The sequence below is a fragment of the Crocuta crocuta genome, unplaced genomic scaffold (genome assembly GCF_008692635.1).
Source record: "Crocuta crocuta isolate KB4526 unplaced genomic scaffold, BGI_CrCroc_1.0 scaffold95, whole genome shotgun sequence".
Taxonomy (NCBI): domain Eukaryota; kingdom Metazoa; phylum Chordata; class Mammalia; order Carnivora; family Hyaenidae; genus Crocuta; species Crocuta crocuta.
In genome coordinates, this window is record NW_027530971.1 from 3,634,953 (window position 1) to 3,651,093 (window position 16,141).

At 36.9% G+C, this 16,141-nt stretch overlaps 1 protein-coding gene across 1 annotated transcript in view; it reads right to left on the reverse strand.

Moving 5' to 3' along the window:
* Positions 1-16,141, reverse strand: part of CTNNAL1 (catenin alpha like 1) — a 59,860-nt gene that overhangs the window by 7,222 nt on the left and 36,497 nt on the right. Inside the window, exons 10-15 of the mRNA XM_077769760.1 lie at positions 15,215-15,373; positions 12,999-13,091; positions 9,511-9,661; positions 4,063-4,100; positions 2,060-2,110; positions 1,813-1,967 (exon numbers count right to left, since the gene is read on the reverse strand). Coding sequence (XP_077625886.1) covers positions 1,813-1,967; positions 2,060-2,110; positions 4,063-4,100; positions 9,511-9,661; positions 12,999-13,091; positions 15,215-15,373 — 647 coding nt within the window. The remainder of the gene's footprint in view (positions 1-1,812; positions 1,968-2,059; positions 2,111-4,062; positions 4,101-9,510; positions 9,662-12,998; positions 13,092-15,214; positions 15,374-16,141) is intronic.

Consider the following 16,141-nt stretch of genomic DNA (forward strand, 5'->3'; position numbering starts at 1 on the left):
TCAGGATGATTTTATGCATCAAACTACATTCACTTAGTAATAAAGATATTTCTCTAGTTTTCACCAGTCCAAAAAAAAAAAAAAAAGGATTTTTGTTTAAAGATCTGCTGATTTTTATTATCACCATGAGGAAACTAGCATGATTGCAGCCAAACATCAAGATCTTTGTTATCTCTGCTAATCTGTGCATATTTGGTGTGGGCAAACCGAAGGAGTTCCATTGTACTTTCTTCTGCAAACTTGACTCATCTCATTTTTAAAAGACAGGAACTGAGAAAAAAAGGCCAAAATTGTGTTAGGAAGACTCAATCCAGGAGAAGCTTGCTAAAAAATAATTAAGAACAAAAGAAGGAAACCACCAAAGAGGAAAGGTCACCAAAGCTGGAAAATATGGTAAAGTATTAACAGATAACTGCTAAACAGGCAAAATTACTCAACTCCTATCATTTCTCCCTCACCTTCCAGAATTCTCTTGAAAAGCTAGAAGATTTCATCAAGAGGAAAATGAATGTTTCTTCCTCACTCCTGATCTTCCTTCCATACGAAGGACTTCACTAGCATAATATGCCTCACTTGTCTCGGCTCTCCAACTTATTCCATCTTGTAGAAATGTGTGGACTTTTACTTGGTTTTTCAGTCTTTTTGGTGACTTTGCAAAAATAAGTTGGACATGTAGCCCTTTCCTTTCTCCTTTTTCGCTTGGAAGTAAAGATGCCTCTGGGAGACAACTGTTCTTCCAAGTGTTCAAAGAGACATTCTGTCCCTATGAAGTAAAATTTTTTAATTCTAGAGATCATTTTTTAAAACCTACTCGCTTGTGGATATAAACGACATTATCCAATAATAGCTTTATCAATATAAGTGTTACTGGCCCCTACCTGCCTATTCTTTTGCTTATTTTTTGGTTTTGTTCGGAACTTGGGTGGAAAAAGGGTTGCTGTTTATTGAACCCCAATGTCCACAGAGTTGTGGAGATCCTAACTATTTTAATTGAGCTTAAGCCTCAGACCAAATGGATTACATTCCAGAATACTGTAACAGCTTATAGGTGTAACCCACCACTGATAATATTTTCAAAATCAAAATGAGTAGGCAAAGACTCAAACATTTCCCAGGTTTCCAAAAATAAAAGAGAGATTTCAGAAAATTCGTGAAAAGTTTGAAGTCATTCCTTGAGAAAATTATAGAACAGATTATTGAGCAGATGACTAATGAATGTTTAGCAACAGGAAATTACTATACTGTATGTACAGATTGTTGTGGAAAATTGTGGAATGTGGTCAACGTGGACTCCAATGAGGCATTTGATCAAGAGTCTTATAATGTGGACAAGGCAGAGAAGGTAGGCTTGTAGCAGTAAAGTTTGGGAAATAACTCTGCTATATAATGAAGACTGATTCCTGGAGATTTCGCACCCCACTGAGGTGGTAGGCCTCACGGTTTTATTCATTGATCTGTATTATATAATCAAGTATCAATCGGTTACATAAAGAGTTAAAAGGCATGTTTTCTAAACTTATTGATGCTGGCTAGGAGAGACAGATATAAAGAAGGACAAAAAGCAGAATGCAAAATTACTTCAAAATTATGAAAAGGACACAAACCTGAAAGAGGATATCTTCTAAATCTAAATCCTAATTAAATAAATGTCTTATTGTTACATTCACTTAATTATCATAAGAACTTATGGTCTCTTTTTTTTAACCATATATTGGAAATTTACTTTAACCTGTCAATGATTTAACATGAGTTTTTCTTTACACTGGATACTATTAAATTCATTTAAAAGGATCAAAACATCACTATATTTACCTAGTAAATAAATACAGAGAATAGGCCATACTGGACATGTTCCGCCCATTTCGAACAATCTCATTTTCCTGATCCTCCCATTTCTTGATCTCACAGTTGGCATCAGAGGTAAGCAAACCGAGCTTAAGTCCAAGCTTTGCTATCTTGGCTTGCTCCTATAAAATACACGTTTTCATCACCACAATATTGTCATCATTGATGTAAGTGGAAGTTTAGAACTAAGACTGTTAAAAAGAAAAGGTCTTACCTCAGAGTCAGGCTTGTCTGCCTTTAATGATTTCAGGTTTGCATTACTCTTCTGTGACAATGAAAAGATTAAGACATCTTAAAAACCAGTGCAGTTATGGCAAGGAAATACAATAGTAACAGAAAGCATAGCAAAGCATAGCAAAGCATCTGTAATAAAATGTTAACATTTTCAGAACATGCTTACACTATATTAAAGTAAGTTGAAACAAACTAATTGCTAACACTCTCCTAGCATGTGGGTTCAGCTTTGAACAGGTGGTTAGTTAGAAAGCGGGGGCCAGGGAAAGCAGATCATGCCCCAGAAGGACTTAAGGGCCTGCACAGCCTTGTCAGAGTCCAGTTGGTATACCTCCAAACATTCCTGGCCCCTCTGCTGAGTTATTCTTATGAAATGATGTCATAAAATTAGCCACTATATGTAGCTTTCTATATGCTCTTATTGTTACGATTCTGGAGTTCAGTTCCTTTAACCAATTTATCCTGTGAAAACTAATTTCGGCCCCCAAGTGCCATTGACATCCCAGTTCCTAATCCTCTACCCCAGGTCATATAGGAGATTATACTTAGAATTTAGTACTTCATATTTGAATCAACATGCTTGATGGGCCCTATTTTTGAAACAGCAAGTTTGTTTCTATGTAAGCTATATGGAACTCAGAATACAGTTCCCCTAGGGGCGCCTGGGTGGCTTAGTTGGTTAAGTGTCCGACTTTCGCTTAGGTCATGATCTCGCGGTTCATGGGTTCGGGCCCCGCGTCGGGCTCTGTGCTGACTGCCAGCTCGGAGCCTGGAGCCTGTTTCGGAGTCTGTGACTCCCTCTCTCTCTGACCCTCCCCTGCTCACGCTGTCTCTCTCTCTCCTAGAAATAAATAAAACATTAAAAAAAATTAAAAAAAAAAAAAAAAAGAATATAGTTCCCCTAAAGTGAAAATATTGTAGTTAGGTTATCAGGCTAGCCCACAGACGCCTATTTACATAAAGAATAGAAACCACTACCAATAGCAATGTTTCTTTATAACACATATGCAGAAGCTCTAAGGAGATAGTAGCCTAGGTTGGCCATTTCCCTCACTCTGAAGTCTGGTAGGAGCTCCCCTAGTCGGGCAGGGAGTTCCAGAATGGCGGGGGCTAGTGAACAGAAAGATGCAGGAGAGGCTGGGAGTCTTTTTTTTTTTTTCTTTTAACATTTACTTAAACTATAAACACACACACATACACACATTGAGTAGATGTACACAAAGTATAAACTGTAACATAATAAAACAAAATACCCTAAATCCTTTAGCTTAAAAGTCAGATCATCATAATACTTTTGAGGTATATTTGTACCTCCTCGTTTTTTCCCTTATTATTCCCACGACTTGATCCTTCTGACCAGCTCTTCTGCCAGGAGTTTCACTGCGGAACACAAGAGCCTCAGCTTTCCCCTTTAGTTTTCTGTTTCATGGTTATATTTGCTCATTTAACACAACCCTTTTGAGACTCTCTAATGTGCTTACAACAGAAGAAATAGGACAGAAATGAAAACAGGGAAACTATAAAGTTGCACACATGTATAAATACAAGCTGCCTCTTACGTTCACTGGAAAATACAGATGATCTGTGATCTCTCTGACTGGCCCTTCCTTGTACAGTTACATCATCCATATCTTCCTCCCTAGTCTGGTAGCCTCTAAAGCAATTGATAGAGCATTTTAAAAAGAATGTCCTGCAAGTTTTTAGGTTTTATTTTATTCAGAATTTTACACCCTGTCTTATTCTTTTAAATTTAGTTGTGTTTTTATTATTTTTATTTTTGCTTTTACAAATTATTATTACTAAAGTGTTTAATGAAGACTGAAAGGGAACTGCCTGAAAAGTTACAGAAACCATCTTAATGTATGTAACCAAGCTGGCCACCTAGTGACACTATTTTAGAATGCAGTCAGATGCATCCGTTTCAAACATATAATTTGAATTCCGAATAAAACATTCCAAAATGAACAAAACTCTTCTACTTACCATTGGCCTTGGAAGTGAAAGGTAGCCATACTTCTCTCCTACAAATAACACATACAGCTTAAAACAAATTTTCTATTAGCATATTTTTATTACTCACATTTAATTTTTAAAATATTATTAAGTAGGAATGTTAGTACATTAGTTTTGATAAATTAGTCTATTAATTAAATGTATTTCAGAAACAAAATTGTAATTTGACTGATGAACATGAAGACTGTCAACAGTTGTATCCCTAAGGTACCTGGTTGGACAATCTCTACCTCCCCCAATGTAATGGTGAAAAGGCTAAATATCTCAGTGATGATTACTTATATTGACAACAAGCTTCATTCATAGTGAAATTGTTTATAGTAGCCTGCTTCTAATGAAGCCAGATTCTTCTTTTATCAGTATGAGTTATCAGTGCTTGCTTCCTTTTCTGTGAGTATCAAAACAAATCACTTACAGTTCCCTTCATAAAGTATTCTTCTAGTCAGAAAGCAACTCTAGTGCATAAGATAGGAAGATGAAATAAACCGAAGGGCAGTCTCTTAGCTGTGAATTAACACATGGCAGGAAGCACAGGAACTACAGAAAGCTAGGTACTGTATAATGCCCACTTCATCCCCGTGCTTTTCTCTTTCAAACCTCTGGATCATGTATACAGTCAGACTGCAATGGATGGTAGATTTTTTTTTTAAAGCTTAGTTTGTTATATATGAGGAAAGAATTTATAAGATTTGAATTTCTTGATTTCAAGGAATGCAAGCTTTGTTCAGCTGTAATATATTAGGTAGAACCATGTGAAATTGCTGATATTCAACCACTTTGAAATACAAAAACAGCAATTTCATATAGTTTCACCTGACAAAAGTAAATACAATGTCAGAGTACTAAGTCACACGCTTTCTTATACAACTATTACATGAACAGGGTGAGCCTGTTCTTAACATATTTACGTCTTTTTCCAGAACTGTGCTGTTGAATATGGAATCCACTAGACACTGACTAGTGAGCAACTGAAACACAACCAGTCTGAATGGAGGTGTGCTTTAAATACAAAATACATATTGAAGGGCCACCTGGGTGGCTCAGTCGGTTAGGTGTCTGACTGGGGCTCAGGTCATGATCTCACAGTTTATGAGTTCAAGCCCTGCATTGGGCTCTGCACTGGATCCTCTCTCTCTGCCCCTCCCCCGCTTTCGTGTGTGCTCTCACTCTCTCTCTCTCTCAAAAATAAACATCTTAAAAAATTAATAAAATACAGATTGGATTTTGAAGACTTAATATAAAGGGAAAACATAAAAGACCTCATTAATACTTTTTAAGTACTAATGATAAATGGAAACAGTATTTTGGATACATTGGATTACATCAAAAATATTGAAATGAATTTCACCTGTTTCTTTTTAAAAATTTTCTTGTACCTCCTATAAAATTTTAAGTTGCATATGTGGCTCACGTTATATTGAACAGTGCTGATCTAGAAAATGAACTGTCATTATGGGTCAGCCATTGGTACTTGGGAATTGTTTTAAGATTCACATATTTTCTTTGTAATGTCAGAATTGTAAGGGAATTTTATTAATGATTTTCTGTTCTCAAAATTGTGAGAGAAAAATAAAACTTGGAGAAGACATTATTCATGCCTTGTCTCCTAGCCCTGATATAAACAGTGCCTGACTTAGGTATGAAAAGAAGACTTTAAGTCACTTCTATTAGAACCTCAAAATTCACCATTTATCTTAATATAAAGCCCAAATCCTGCCCATGATATCCCTTTAAAAAGTAGTCTTAATAAGCTACAGAAATAAGCATAATCATTACTTAACATGATTAGCTTAGGTGTGAGCAGTCTTGTATTATCTACCCTTGGGTTGCCCCATAGTGCCTATGTCCCCTATTTCAGGGGAAATGTTCACATTCACTCTCCAAGAGGAAAAAAGAGTGAACTAGGTTAATCTCTTATTTCTCCAAGAAACAACAGAGTTAAAGAAACCAGAAGGCAGGGAGAAATAAATGCAATGAAACAAAGAGCCTTTATATAATCTGGTTTGCTATTGTTACCATTCACCAATTAATTACCTGGCACTTCCAGTCCCTGGGGCTGTCTTACAGGTACTTTGTTTTCTTCCCTATTTCCATCATTCAGTTGGACTAAGAATGGTTTGCATATTTGAGGAAAATTGCAAAATTGGCCATTCTTCAGATAGTTTTTCCCCAAATGCTATTCAGGTAAGGTTGTCCTTCTTTCCCCCAGTTCCAATATAAGCCAAGTTAATTTGATAATAATATCAAAACAAAACAAAAGTTAATAAAGATACAAAAAAATCATTAATCTGAATAATCTTATATTAATTTTATAGTTTTTTTCCATACAAGTCGAATTATTGCCATTGATTCTTAGCAAAGCAAATGTATTGACTCAGTTCTGTTTAACTATTACATCAAATTAAAAAAGTGGCACAAGCAATTTGTATCTCTGATGAAAACATGTTATAAACATTAGAAGTAACTGGAAAAACAGGAATATTTATGGAGGAAATATACTTGATATTTGATTTATAAAACTGTTTTCAAAGAACTGTTTTCACAGGGGTATCATAAGTTTAATACTCCCTAAATCAACACCACAGCTGTACCATCTTTACTTCTCACTTACCCTCCAGATAAACTAAGTTCACAATTTACCTCAAAAGTCCCTCTCATCTTATGGGAGTACCCAAATGATTTCTTTTAAAAACCTAATTGAGAAATGCTACTCTCATTTTCAGTATCCAGAGCTTTTCTGCATCTCTACAAACCAAAGCTAATTTCCAAGGACAGCAAAGCCTATTATTTCGCTAGAGATATGCTGCTATTCCTTATTACAAGTTCCTACAATTAGCTCTTTTGATTCTGGAAGGAGCTCTACATGGCATGCCCAGAATGACCACGGCCCCAGACCCACTTAAATGATTATTACCTAACCACAGGAGTAGCATTGGGATATTCTAATCCAAACCCAGGTGTCATTCTCAAACTTTCCTTTGTCTCTACATTCAATCAATCACCAAATTCCTACCAATATTACTTGTAAAGTTCTTCTTAAATCAGTCCTCTTATCTCCATTTCTATTATCATCATCATATTATCTCTTATCTGATGGAACCCCCCCTTGATTCGAACTCCATGTCCTCCAAACAAGCTCCTATTTATCCACAAGCATGTTCTTCCTTCTGTGCTTCCCATTTCAGTGAACAGCACCTTATGTACCCAATCTGATCCAATCTGCCAAGTGACAAGGTAAGTGCAGAGCTATGGAACAGCTATAGCCTGAAGCCCAGTCATATTAATTCTAAGATGGCTCAAAAAGAACAAGAGAAATTCAGCTTACTTAAAGGAGAGACAGTCTATAGACTATGAGAGAAGTCTCTTTTTAATATTTAGTTACCTAAAGTAATCTCAAATTCTAAATGCTATAATTACATATTCAACACTAAGGGAAAATAGAATCTTTCTGATTGGGTCCCTTCTAATAAGAAGACCATGGGTTCCCAGGAGGTTTGGGTAAGAAGGCAGAAATGGATGAAGATAGAAAGGCTGTAGGACAAGGATTGGTTTTTGAGTTCTTAAAACAATCCCAGGAGGCCCTATTGTGAAATTTGAGTGTCTCAGAATAAGGGGGACAATGACCTAGCTCAGAGACTGACTTCAAGTATGAGAACACTAGCATCTCTTCTCATTGCTTACCATGTTGTTTGCTACTTAATTGGTTGGTTAAATGATAACGTGCAACATATCTGATAATTTTTCTAGTAATGAGAGTCAAGATACTCAGAGCAGAACAAAGGAAGCTAGAATACAGCAAAGGCTTTTCAATAATAGCTGTAACATGAGTTACAACAGTAGCAGAGAGAAATGAGGATCCGAAGAATACACTCTGTCCTTTTAGGGAAGCACTGGGCAGGTGCAAGGTAACAGGCAGGCTTGTCATAATAACCATACAGAACAGGAAAAACAACACTGTGACACTGGACTCAGTCCAACCAATAATGGCTAACTGAAAATTGGACTTCTTTGTCAGAAAAGCTATTCATATGAGCTTAGTGATAAAAGTCAAGACACAGAAAAGTGGTACAAGAAATCAACCAACTCTATCTCAATTAATTCCACATAAGGATCCTTTTAAATAACAAGATACTTTACCAGTAAACAATGGATGGACCATTGATTAAACACAACAGAGTTTCCCACCTAAAGAGGAATTTCTTTTCAGCCCTAAGGAAGTTAAGATTTTCTGAGGACAGGTTACCCAAATCTAAAGAAGAAACCATTTATGTAATATCCAGCTTCGACTATGTAGTCCAAAAATAAGTATAGGATTTTCCTGTTTCAACTCTGGTCTATCTGCAGTGGATGCTAGTGTTATCAAGGACAGGAAAGCCACTTCTCTTCATTTCCTAAACAAGTCCTATGACTAAATGATCACTCTTCTGTAAATGTGGATATCACTTTACCTTTTCATATATGAAACTTGCCTCAAATAAAAACCCATGTGCCTTTAAATACTTTATAAGAGCATCGAAATATAAGTCATTTGGACTATTACAGAAATCTTTAAATGTAGGATCATGGCAAACATTTATTATACTTTACAAATTACACTACATTTACAAAGTCTATCATTTCCTAATTTTAAAAAACAAATCAGCAATTATCCTAAATAGGTATTTTTTTAAAATATGAAATGTTTAAATGTGCAATTCAGTAAAAATAAGTATGTAATTTGATGTTACTGTGACTTACATGGCATTTTATTAAAAAAAAAAAAACAAGCATGCTTGACACTAACAGAAGCCGTTCAAAGGGAAAAAAAAATACATGAAACACATAAACATAAAGAAGAGGATACACAATACAATGGGAAATAAACAAAACTCCCAGTTGATATTAAAATAAAGAAGAGGATGCCTTCCTATACATTGTGCAGTGCTATTCTACATGTTGTAGAAATACCAATGAACTTACCCACCACAGGAAATATTCCAAGATTATGCAGTCATCAAAGAAAGAGATTCCATCCAAGTGGAAGGAAAGCAATTCAAAAATCAAATAACTACATTCATTTCATTATGAAGTTAGTAGAATTAAATCAGAGAATAATTGTATTACAGAAGAGCTTTTATACTAAAACTAAGAAACAATTTAGATAAAATGTAAAAGGACCGAATTTTAGTAGAAAAACTAGAATATTAACATTATTTCAAAGAAATCCACTATACTGTTGGACAATAAATTATACTGCTTAGATACTAAAATAAAGGACAGACACCATTTTCATAGTTTTTCCGTGGAAGATATGTTACTGTAAAAACAACCCACTGGTTTATAACAAGATAATTCATACTGCAACTGAGGTTTGACATTAAAAAACTAATAGAATTAATTAAAATAATAAGGTATTTAAATTTGTGGACAGTTTCTCACCTCGTCTTCCTCCAAACACATCATTTATTTCTCTTAGCAGTGTTGACATGTCACTAATTTGGGATTCCCAAGCTTCACAAAAGACATCCAGGTTTTCTTTAGCAATTTTACTAGATGGATGCAATGTCAACGTTTCAGCAGCAGAAATGATCTAATGAAGCACAACAGACACAGGCGTACATTTCAAAATCTTAGTTCTTAGAATCATGTTGGAGACCAAACTTAAGTCTGTACTGTTCAACTCCACAAACAACCATGAAGTGATTTCCACATATAAGCTCCATGTTGGCTGATGTGGAAGTACATAGAACAAAACTCGTTGTTTCTTATAATCTGATCCACAGATAAATAGTATGATTATATACAAACATTTATTCAGGGAGCAAAGATCTTTATTTCAGGAAAACTGTTTCAACAAAGTTATTTCCATAGCATAATTCAAAAAGCTATACTCAGACTAAAAGAGTGTACTGTGTACTGCAGTACAAGAGATGGTGGAGTAGTTGTGGTAGCAGTTGTAGTCACAGGGGTAGTGGTAGTGGTGGAATAGTAGTAGTATTAGGAGTGGTAGTAATAGTAGTAATAATGGTAGTAGTAATTAGGAGGAGGAGGAGGAGGAAGTAGTATTATTGGTAGTGGTGTAGAAACATATATACACACCTATGAGTATATGGCAGATATGTTCTTGAAATACTGTTTTAGGGCTTGATATACATTAGTATTAATCTTCAGAAACACACAAACAAAATACTTAACTATCCTTCCCAAATAAATATTATTCCCACTATACAGCTCGAGAAACCAAGGCTCAGAGAAACCAAGTAACTAATATGTGGCTATTGATTCACCTACTATGTGGCAGGTACTGTACCCATGTTCCAGGAGCTGGGGAAACAGCTGTGAATGAAACAGATAAATTTGTCTGTCTTCATGGGGTTCACATTATAATAGAGGGAGACAGACAGTAAAAAACATACAAGTAAACATTAAGATATTTTACAAGATGATAAATTGTATGTATAATAATAAAGGATAAGAAAGATAGAGGGTGTTAGAAGGTCACTGAAAAGGAGGCATGTAAAAACAAAGAACTGACGAAGTCAAGAGGCCATGAGGAAGTCTAGGGTGAGTCATTTGGGATAAGTTGGGAACACTTCTCGTGTGTTTAAGGAACAGCCAGTAGGCCAGTGTGACTAGCCTGACATGAAAAAAGGAAGGTTACCAGTGGCCATGTGAAGAGGAACATGCACAGTAAGGACTGGACTTTACTGTGAGTGAGACAGGAAGTCACTGAAGAGCTTTCAGAAGACTGATATGATCCACTCCAAGCTCCCTCTAAGGGAATTAAAGTGACAAGCTCCTCCCGGGTAGGCACAGGCCCATGGGCACAGGGCTTGACAAGTAGGTGGCAGCCTCATGAGCATAACACGGTTCCCAGCTTCAGGGAAGGTAGGTACATGCGCTTGCCAGAGAACCATGGGTTAGATTTCTGCAGTAACACCCTCTTGACCAGGAGCTACTGCATGCTATACAACCTATTCAACTGTGACCTGGAAAGGAGTGTGTGTGTGTGTGTGTGTGTGTGTGTGTGTGTGTGTGTGTGTGTGTGTACTTTGAGAGAGAGAGAATGTGAGCAGGGAAGAGAGGCAGAGGGAGAAAGAGAGACACAGAGAGAGAGAATCATCACTCAGTGTGGACTCCAATGCAGGGCTCAATCCTATAACCCTAGGAGCACGACCTGAGCTAAAATCAAGAGTCTGACACTCAGGGCACCTGGGTGGCTCAATCAGTTAAGTGTTTGACATCGGCTCAGGTCATGATCTTGCAGTTTGTGGGTTAGAGCCCCTCATCAGGCTCTATGCTGACAGCTTGGAGCCTGCTTCAGATTCTGTCTCTCTCTCTCTCTCTCTCTCTCTCTCTCTCTCTGTGCCCCTCCCCACTCATTCTCTCTCTCTCTCAAAAACAAATAAACATTAAAAAAAATTTTTTTAAAGAGTCAGACACTCAACTGACTGAGCCCTCCAGACACCCCTAGGTCTAACATTTTAAAAGAAATAAAAAATGACATAGTTAAAGTAGAGATGTCCAGAAATAAATACAAATTATCCCAGAGGCATGCTCTAATTCTTTAAATGATCCCTTTGTGAAACAAATGGCAAAGACTAGGAGCGAAAGCTGAGGCTGTGGGAACAAAAATGCTTCTCAAGTTATAGAAGTTGACAACAGGCTCTATTGCTGCCCTGAGGAAGAAAGTATGGTTGTCCCTAATATTCCTGCTGCAGTTAAAACAGTAAGCAGAGAATTACAGCCAAACAGCAAGCAGGGCATGGGGGTAACAAGAGCTGACTGCATATGGCAGGAGAGTCAAACCCTTCAATCCCACTGAAATATGCAGGATGAATCTCAAGTGGACAAGCAAATATTGAAGCCTCGGTTTTTCCTAATAAACACAGATCCTCTAGTTATAATAAAATGTTCAGCTGATGGTCATTGCTAAGGGTCACTCATGTTGTTACTGCTTCCACAAGAAGCCCTTGACGCTGTTCTCTACAGGGAAGCATATGGTCCTCCAGCGTTCATCACTGTTCTGCAAGAGGGCACACGTCACCACTGTCTCTAAGTCACTTGCACTGTTCTTAACTATAAATCCAAGGGCTCTACATCTACCATCCAGTACTGCCGTTAGGAGTAAGTCCTTGGCTGACCATGATAAGTGGAACAAGAACACCCAGTGAATTGTATTTTAGAGCTTCGACTTAAAAAAGAAATGAAGTTCTGCCCCTTCCTTTTCTCTTTAATTTGACAGGGACAGTATTAAATGGGGGGTCAATTTTTAAAAGCCTCTTGGAAATTATAAAGACAAAGAAGTATTTCAGAAAATTCAGGAAAAAAATAACTCCTAATTCTTCCAAACAAGTGTAAGAACTTTCATTTCTACATATTCCTATATGCATTTTCTTAGTAGCAATGATACTAAGTATATAAATCTGTATCCTGCTTTTGTCATCTAACATTTTAACAAAACATTTTTCAATGTTGCTAATTCTAGTTGTCATAATTATTATTTTAAGGTCATTATGTATTATTTGCCTGACTTCAGATAGTTATTTTGCTTCCAACTGAATCTTACTGTAAGTAATGCCGTAACATTGTTTTAGTTTTTGTTTTTCTAATTTGCTATGTCCTTAGAAATCCCAGGTCAAAACATGTAAATATTTTTATGGCTTGGTCCATAATGGTAACTTACTTTTTTAAAAGATTTTATTTTTTTAAGTAATATCTATACCCAATGCAGGGCTTGAGCCCACAACCCTGAGACTAAGAGCAACACTTATGAGCATGCTATCAATGAAAACTCCATTATCTTCGTTACTCTCAACAGATTTGACCTCTAGTGATACAGAACCATGCACATCTTCCTTCCACACAATTTGTTATGACACTCAGACAAGACATAATATAAAGGAATGGTCTGCTATTAATCATACCTGTTGGCCAGTAACCTGAAATGTCTCCTCTGCATGTATACAGGTTATTTCAAGAGGTTCTGTCCCAGATATATGTCGCAACAATCGACAGACCTATGAGAAAACATTTCAATAGTTCAACTTCCACATTCTCATTCTTCATAATACAGGTTTTCATTTTATAATTAAGAAAGAAAATAAAGCCTTTCACATAAACTTATTAAAACCTTATTAAATTAAACCTTACTTGTTAAAAATCAAGTTGTACATTACTGAGATTAGTCTAACACTATATTGGTTACCAATAGATTTTCTAGGAATAAAGCAGGAACAAATAAGGATAGGGCATATTGTCTCTTTGTCCCTATTTCTTATCTGATAATGGCAGGTGGGCACAGAATACTAGAATCAGGAGGAATCTTTGACAGGATCTCCTGGTACCCACACATTGTATGTATGAAGAAACTTCACTCAGAGAAGTGACTTGCCCAAGATCCCTCAGCTACACTATGTCAAGCTACACATTCTGTCTACCAACAAACAACATTTCTCCTCAGGGTCAATTAATTAACACACCTTTCACAGGAGATAATACTGGATTAGGCAAGGCTGATGTAGTGAGAGCCTTTATCAAGGAAAATTATTGAAAATCTTGAGACTTAAGACAGAAAGCCTTTTTTCCACTTAAAAAAATTGCTGCAGGATTCCTATAAATAGCAAGTTTGTTTACAGTCATAATATTTGGTTTATGAAACATAACAGCACTGGGGCTGGGGAAATTAAGTGAAGGTGATCAAAACACAGAAATCTCCAGCTATAAGATAAATAAATTGTGGGCCTCTAAAATATAAGACTATAGTTAACAATACTGTTTTGTATATTTGAAAGTTGCTAAGAGAATAGATCTTAGAAGTTCCCATCACAAGGAAGAATTTTCTGTAATTATCTGAGGTGATGGATGTTAAGTAAACTTATTGTGGTGATCATTTCACAATATATACATATATGAAATCATTATATTGTACACTTTAAGTTTACACAATGTTATATATCTTTAAAAATCTATTTTTTAAAAAAACATAAGAATCAAATCTATTTTAAAATGGAGATAGAGTCATTTTAAGAATGCTCCCTAGCAGTTTTCACATGCAAACAAGTAAAGGAGGGGAAGCTAGTCCACTTAGTCTAAAGAAAGTTTCTTTCTAAATATTGGTCTTTGAGATTTGGTGAGCAGGGCAGAGCAGGTGATATGGAGATAGCTCTATGGTTCTATCTGTGCATTTGTATACATGTTGGATACACCTCATATGTACAAGGTATACACAGGTTAAGTATATATATATTTTTTACTAAGAGATGTTTGATTGTCTGATGTTTTCAATAAGTGGAAGGCGCAGAATCTCAGTTGACAATTGAACTTATAGCAAAAGTAGCAGGGGAAGCACCACTAACATGCAACAGAGATCTGGGCAGGACAGAAGAGGTTCAGAGAAGAAATATTGTGCTGAATGTCTTCTCTTTGTCCCTCCACATCCACTCTCCCTCCTTCTCAAACTTGCTTTTTGCCCTGGGACACTGACATAAGGTCCACAGTTATGTTTGGTCAATGGGAAGTCCCAGCAACAGACCAGCAGGAATGAAAGGAGTAAGAGCCTTTATTCTCACACTCTTTCCTTGCAAGGGTGCCTCAGGCTGTGTCTAGTTCTGAACTCAAACCTCTCAAGGTAGCTTTCTGCAAGAGTCTATGCCCTTCCAGTTTCCAGTAACCACCACTCGCTCTCCCTATTAATTTGGGCCTGGGAGCAGTCCCAGCTCTACCATCACTAACCCCAATTACCACACTGCCATGGTTCCCCCCACACCCTGTCTATGCAACTGTCAATAGCTCCTTTATGAAAGCCTCTTTAAATTATCCTAATTCAAGTATGCCATCTCCTTCTGCTGAGACTCCACAGATTCAAATAGAAACAAAGTCATACACTCTATCTCCATTACTCTACTCCAAAGCCTAATCTCTCTGAGAGAATAAAGACAAGATTAGTAAGTGCATCTGTGGGGTCCAGCATTTTTTCTTGTTTTGTTTTAGAGACCAGATTGTTGTTAGAACAGATAAACATTATACCTTTAAAACTGCAAAGGAGACAGAGGAAATGCTCATATAAGTTAAACAAAAACTGTGAATGGTAGCACACTATCATGAAACCATAATTTCTTTAACAAACAAACCTATTACTCACCTCAACAAGCTGCTCTTTCTGTTCAGAGAGTTTACAGGCATATTCAGCCAAACCTTCTAAATTTCCTTCTACTCCAGTAAGTTTTAATGCTTTTAGAACCACATGATCAGCATGGTATTTTAACAGATCTGCTGCCAGCTGAGTTGCTGTACTGTGAAGCTGCAGATGTGGGGGGTGAAGGGTAATGAAAGAAAGACAACAAACAAGAAGGTTCTGTAATCAAGCACCTCATGAGCACTTTAAAAATGAAAAGGCAGTCTCACTTGATCCACTGAGAGGAAAGTGTAAAGTTCCTTGTGGTAACAGTAGAAGTTGTACAGCACTGGGCAGCCTGCAAGTTCCCAGGGTGGGAGTGACACCGACATCTTGGAGCCCCCTGATGTTGGCAGTAATGCTGTGTACAGAAAATGGACTGCTCAGCCAGTGCAGAGTGGCTGGTCCCTATTTCACCCTGCTATTAACCAGCTCTTTTCCACACAGCTTTTCTCTTACTTAAAAAATGCTTCTGCTACTCTAAAACTTAGGAAGGAATAGAACAATTCCTTATTGGGGTGCCTGGGTGACTCAGTCAGTTAAGCATCCGACTTTGGCTCAGGTCATGATCACACGGTTCATGGGTTCAAGCCCCGCATCGGGCTCTGTGCTGATGGCTAGCTCAGAGCCTGGAGCCTGCTTCAGATTATGTATCTGCCTCTCTCTCTGACCCTCCCCTGCTCATGCTCACGCTCTCTCTCTCTCTCTCTCAGAAATAAATAAAACATTAAAAAAAAAAAGAACAATTCCTTATTAAGAAGATGGTGTTCAGAGTACTAAGAGGAAAATCAAATGGCAGTTCATGATCATTAGTGTTTTCTAATAATAGACTTTTGAAAAGGTATTGATGTGAAATTCAGTCAGTTAGGTATTAGTCACAACTTGATTAAACAC